Raw genomic sequence first — 6,447 nt, 5'->3', positions numbered from 1 at the left:
TTAGGCTGTTCAATTCCTTCTGTAAGATAGACGGTGCAAAGGGTCAGTCTTCATTTTGGTCAGCTTGGATGAGAAGTAATAGATCTGTCAGCTCAATGGAAATGAGTATGTTGGCTGAAGTAGCAATCAACATAACAATATTGTTTTTACAACACAATTGATAGCAGGCTAACTTTTCAATCACATATTATCTACTAATCTATTGTTCAGACTGGATTCTGCTTGTCTAAGGTGTATTAGATTAGCCCACTTGTTAAAGTGATTGCTTGTCACACCAGTGTCTGGGTTTGATTCTCCACATGGGTACATCTACTGCTGTGATAAGTGCAGGAAGCACTTTTCTGGTGTGGTATGTTGGGCAGTGAGTAAGACTCACTCACTCACTCACTCACTACATTTGTGTTCTTCGGACACAGTGAAGCCCATTTCTGTTCTCCCCCGCCGTGATGTTGCTGGAATATTGCTAAAAGTGGCGTAAAACCAAACTCAGTCAGTCAGTCTTCGGCCACATGATACCCATGAAGAATCTGGGTTAGAATTGATCTTCAGTAACCCATCTTTGTCGTAAGAAGCGACTATCGGGATTGGGTAGTCAGGCTTGCTGACTTGGTTGACACATGTCATCGTATCCCAGTTGTGTGGATTGATGCTTGTGAGGCTGATCACTGGATTGTCTGGTCCAGACTTGATTATTTACAGACCGCGCCATATAGCTAGAATATTGCTGAGTTTGGCATTAAACAACCAACCAACCAACTATAACCGATAGTGCTAGGTCTGTACTTGTCAGGTTAATGATGCCATGCTTGACATCCTCCCCAAATAGACATGTGTTGTGCTTGACCCATTCGATGCCCATCACTGCTGAAAGAACTAACAGAATAACAATTGTCTATGATAATTTTTCTACACAAACTCTTTGAATATCCAATACTGCCGTAAAGTGGTGAAAGAATTATCAGTTTGATAGATCTCTCTATGCTATGCTGCATATCAGTATTTTCCAATTCCCTGGTGCATGATTTTGTTATATATTTATATCCGCTTGGTGATTTCAACAAGTTAGCAATCATATTACGAGAGAACTTGAACAATCTGAGCTTTGCACCACATCCCAGGTCAATTGTGTACATCTGTTCCAGGACTGGCAGGAGTTGGCAATGGCTTTTATATTGAAAATGAAAAATAATCGATTTCAGTTTAGACAACATTGAAATAAGAAAACATATTGTTTGAGTGATCAGAGATGTAGTGAGTTCTGATGATATGGAAATCAATGAGACTAAAGCGGACAGCTCTCCCAGGTCTTGCAGCTCCTCATCTGCCTACGATTTGGCTCTTGACAAGACTTAAGATGGCAAATCATCCAGATCACTTTGAAGCAGATGACCCTTGTCCAGCCTCCCTTGATGCGTTCATTCTGAAAGAGGCTCTTTGAAGTTGCTGTAAAATTATCATAAAACTTACGTAACTCAATAAACGGATAAAACCCATTAGAACGTAATAATATAAAATCACAGGCGACGCATGTTGTTTAAAATTCCTACAGAGAGAATGGTATCATTGGCTCGGGGCGGACAGAGTATGGATCTGTTGTCTCATCTGTTGGATGTTTATGTCCAGCTTTCAGACTCTCAGGAGTCATTGTTGTTGGAGTAAGACATCACAGTGCACCTTTCTGCTTAAATCGATATTTTAAATATGTGTCTTCCAATCCACCTTGGTCATATTTTAGAGACAAATCTTCTAAAAAAATCCATAATTTTGAAATGGCTGTCCAATATTTCTGAATGATATTTCCACAATTTATCAAACGTGTCACTTTTGCTGACGTTCATATTTTGGCTTTAGTAGATTTTCCTGAAGGTTTTTGAAGGGTTTTTGTTGTCACCTTGCTGCACTTCTCAAGGTCATGACATTTCTTGGACGTCTTTGCTGGTTGGGCTTTTGTGAGTTAAAACTCTAATAACAGATACAATAGTAATTGTTATCATCAGGGGATCCCGTGGGGAGTCATCTGTTCCCAGTAGGGATCCATTTTGTTTCACTGAAGGGATAACTTCTTATTTCAAAGTAGGCATCCCTTTGGTTTTACTGCAGGGATCCATCTGTTGCATTGTAGGGATCCATCTGGTTTCACTGTATGTCCGCTTCCCCAACTAGAACACTGTTAAACATTGAGAAGACTTTGTGAAAATATGGCTCCTCTAATAAGATGTGTTCAGGAAGCTCAATGGCCAGTCATGTGACCGATCCAGTACCCAGTTATCATGTGGTTGTTATCATCAATGTCACTCACTACAACCTTCTTATTGCAGGCAAGCCTTCACTTTTCCTCAGTTTGGTGTGGCCAGCATTCCAATGGGGACGTACCCCCCTTCACAAGACTACGGTTACTATTCCAAGTTCAGTAGCGCGAGTCATAGAATGAAGAAACAGCTGAAACAGAGATGCACATGGAAGTGCACCGCCCTCATCCTTCTCATCATGTGTGTGGCCTTACTGGCGTGTACCGTATACTTCGCAGGTAAGTCTTGCCATTCCAAATTCTTTCTTTCTTTGTTTGTTGTTTAACATAACTCTCAGCAATGTTCTTGCTGTATTTGTGCAGACAATCTGGACCAGACAATCTGGTGACAAACACCATGGTCATTGATCCACGCAATTGGGATACGATGGCATGCATCACCCAAGTGAGAGAACCACACAACACCATGGTCATTGATCAAGTTTGACTAAAACAGAAATTAGTGGTAGTGCACTTTTCCGGAGCAGAACTCTAAAACCGTTCAATGTTTCTTCACCGAACTTGACACATACATAGATCTGGTGGTGTACTGGTGCCTTTTGGTAGTTTTGGATTTCTGAATAAATTATTTTTGGCATTTCCATGGCAACAAATTTGACATAGACTGAAATTGGTGATAGTGCTCCTTTCTGGAGCAGAACTTTAAAAACCTTTCAATACTCTCCTTCCACTTTTCTATATACACACCTAAATATTTGACATAATCATAACTCGTAGACATAACCATGAAGAGTATTTTGCCATTGAGGGGGATATTGATGAGTTTGTCTTCTTGTTGCCTTTATTGGGCATGAGGTACTGAAGCCCATTTCTAAACAGGAAGTTTGAACTGTTTATTTGTCAGTTCAGTATGTGTCTACGACGATACCAATATGTATTGCTATGACTGCTTATTACTATGATCAGGGCTGGCCTGGGAAATGAACTCCCAACCAGCACATCATGGTCAAATCACTGAGACTACTGGGCTACCAGTGCCCACTGTAGGTTTATTTTGGTGCATTAAAATTTGAAAATGGTTTATTCTGTAAGTTTGGACATGTACCTTTAAGTTTTTCCAAGTAATACTGCAAACCATGCAATCTCACTGACTGCCCTTTCCATCTTAAAAACTGTCTATTACGAAAGCTTTTAAAATCCCTATTGAGTGCCTAGCAAATCATTATCTGATCCTGGACAGTTATGCTAGGACGTTGGGACAGGGTTTTAACCTTCTGTCCTAGCACTGTAAGCACCGAATAAGACTATAGCCATGATAAGAAACCATAGACCGATGGGATAACTGATCTGCCTATGTTGACAATAGCATCTATAACAAATGTCGGTGGTACTGACAGGACCTGTCGCAATCAGGAAGTGATCATGAGAATGTTCATTTTGCCAGTCATGAAATCCACAAGTAGGTGACAGAATTCATTTCACCTCTTAATCATACAGGCTATGAAAAAAACGACATCCATTTATCAAGAGCAGTGAGTTTGCATCAATTTCTGAAAAATGTCAGATTTCTGAATATGGGGGTCAAACCATAAAGCTCAAACCGGGAGATAAATGTGGCCCAGTAATAGGATTTTAAACCCATCTTTCAAAGCACTCCTTCGCTCCATGCCAAATTTATCTGGGTTATTTATGGATGATTTTGATTACACACTTGTAGTCTGTTAATGTCGAAGGGATGAATACCATCATTATTGCAAAATTCCACTGATGTAATCTTGTAGTCATCTTGCTCAAATTTTCCTTGCATTTTTCCCTTTGATTGAAATTGCTTGCACCTTGCTTTGATTATTTTCGTCATCATGAAATATCTCCCTAATACATTGCAATCACTCTGAGATATATGTATGTTGATTTCATCAAAGGCTTCACTGAAATATTGATGTTTTAAGAACATAGCTTAGCAGTTAGTTTTCATGTCAGTGATTTTTGAAAAAATATTGATCCGAACGGAATATTTCTGTATGAGTAGAAAGGTTTAGAGGCTTGGTTATAAATGTTATTTTGAAACCATGGATACAGACAAGCTGAATCCAAGATTCCTTAAATTTGAAAGTTTCATTCAACATACATTATGTCTCTGAAATGAAGATATTTTACAGTGAAAACTCAGTTGTTTTAAAAATTATCTTAATAAGGTGTAATATAAAGTAGCAGATAGACTCTTCTCTTTCAAACTGAAAGACTTACCTACAATTGCAAACTTCATGCTTATCAGTGTATGCATGACAGACTGAATACATTTATATTTTATATATAGATAATACTTGGAAGAAATCATGGAACTGTTTATGAGGCCAAGTTAGAATTTATTTCAGACATGCTTTAAAGTCATTACAACTGTTAACCTTTTAGGAATAGAAGTTAATTAGATAAGTCAGTATGGGGTAATAATTATGATGATGTCATCAAGGACATATTGTTGCCAGGGGAACAGAGAAAACACACATTCTGATGTTTAATCAACACTGAGACCTTAAGTCTTGCTGCTGCTGATGATAGATAGGAGCATGGTGTAATTAATTATGAAACGTTATGAAGGGGAGGTCTGGACCCTGCCACACATTGATGCAATTACTGGCCTCAAGTTTAACTTAAAGCAGAGCAAGTTTTATAATTTTTGACAAAAGTAAATCTCTGTCATGTGTTTCTTTTATATTGTAATTATGAAACGGGTGTTTCCAGTTTGGATCAGTTTGAGGATTCAAGAGAATTATTTCCTCATCTTGGTTCTTACTCGGATCTTTGAAGTTAGACTAGAAATGACACAAACATCATTCTGTTCATAAAGCTTTTTCACCTTTGGCAGCTTTTTTCTGGAAATGACAGGCTTGAATGGTTTGTGTGGATGATATGCGAGGCAACTGTTTCCCAATACAAGTGTTATCGGATAATTCCTGGAACAGCCTGTAGGCAAGCTTGGGATGGTCCATGTCATATCTCTTTTTGTTCAAATTTAGCCTGTATAAAAAAAAATTTTAAATTTTAAATGAATTTTGCCACAATGCATGTTTTTTCCGGTGGTCTAAAGCGTCAGTATTACTTTTTTAAGCCTTTTCAGGGTCAGTACATATTTCCTACGAAATTTGTCATGAAATGCAGGTAAAACTAATATTGTCCAGGAGGAGTGGACTTTAGTAGTAGCGATATCTGTTGGGGCTAGTGCGGGAGGGAGGATGCCTTGAGGGGGGTCACTTTGGTGTGGGGATATCTGGAGAGGGATGACGGTCAAGGGAATCCCGAGTGTGTCTTCCTTTGTCTTCCAATCTGCTTGTTTCTGCTGAATTCTCTTATGAATTGACCAGTTGGTGCTCATGGAATGGTTGCTAGAGATACTGGTTCAAACCATTTGCTGGTGATGGTTTGAAAACTCGGATGTGAGAAACATTACCAGGCATTTGAAAATGTTAACCTCTGAAAGGTCATTATTTCTGGGCTAGTACAAGACCTGTCAACATCTCATCAAGAGAGATTTCTCTTTAATAAGAAGGTCGGTAAGTGAGTCTAGTAGACCATCAAGACCAAAACACAGGGCTTTGATCCCCGACATGGTCCAATTTGCCACCCCTCGGTGGCCCCTTTTTGTTGAACAGTGGTAGAAGTTGTCTGAGACAACACTGTAGTAACAAAGTATGGAAACATTTCTGTAGATGAAGAGGTTCAAGGCTTTTGCAGTATAGCAGTAATTCACTCCTATCCCCAACAGTTTCTTCACATTTAGCACGATGTCGACATCTCTATGTATATTTCACTCGTAAATGAATAACGTAAGTAATAATGGATATCAGTAGTGGGGTATTCACGGCAATAACGTTTCACCTTATGTTAATGACAGGTATTATTACCTTTATCTCGTTACACAGGGTGGTGTTGGTCTGGGTAGTGAGATGTTGGTTTGTGAGACCGCTAGGAGGCAACCCAGATAGTGTTAATGTCATACAAGTCATTAGTATTATCATGACTTTGTTGTACTAGAGTCTTTAAAGTCTAAGCCTGAGGTCTACTGGCTCATGTTTCCTATAAAGTTGAATCTGAACATGATTAGGTAGCAGCAGGTAGGCTGGGGATCTTCCTGCGTCTTCCCTCAAGGTTGTGATGTTTTAAAGTTTAGTTACTTACTTTAAATACTACTTGAAAGAAGT

The 6,447-nt window shown here is 39.0% G+C and overlaps 1 protein-coding gene across 1 annotated transcript in view; it reads left to right on the top strand.

The window, feature by feature from the left end:
* Positions 1–2,325: 2,325 nt before the first annotated feature.
* LOC124283135 (teneurin-m-like) overlaps positions 2,326–6,447 on the top strand; it is a 70,522-nt gene continuing 66,400 nt past the window's right edge. Inside the window, exon 1 of the mRNA XM_046719164.1 lies at positions 2,326–2,527. Within this exon, the coding sequence (XP_046575120.1) occupies positions 2,451–2,527 (77 nt within the window). The 5' untranslated portion in view covers positions 2,326–2,450. The remainder of the gene's footprint in view (positions 2,528–6,447) is intronic.

This window comes from Haliotis rubra, unplaced genomic scaffold (assembly GCF_003918875.1).
Source record: "Haliotis rubra isolate DU_JTF1 unplaced genomic scaffold, ASM391887v1 Scf31, whole genome shotgun sequence".
Lineage (NCBI taxonomy): Eukaryota > Metazoa > Mollusca > Gastropoda > Lepetellida > Haliotidae > Haliotis > Haliotis rubra.
Note: the sequence above shows the minus strand (reverse complement) of the source record. Positions and strands in the feature narration are given on the sequence as shown.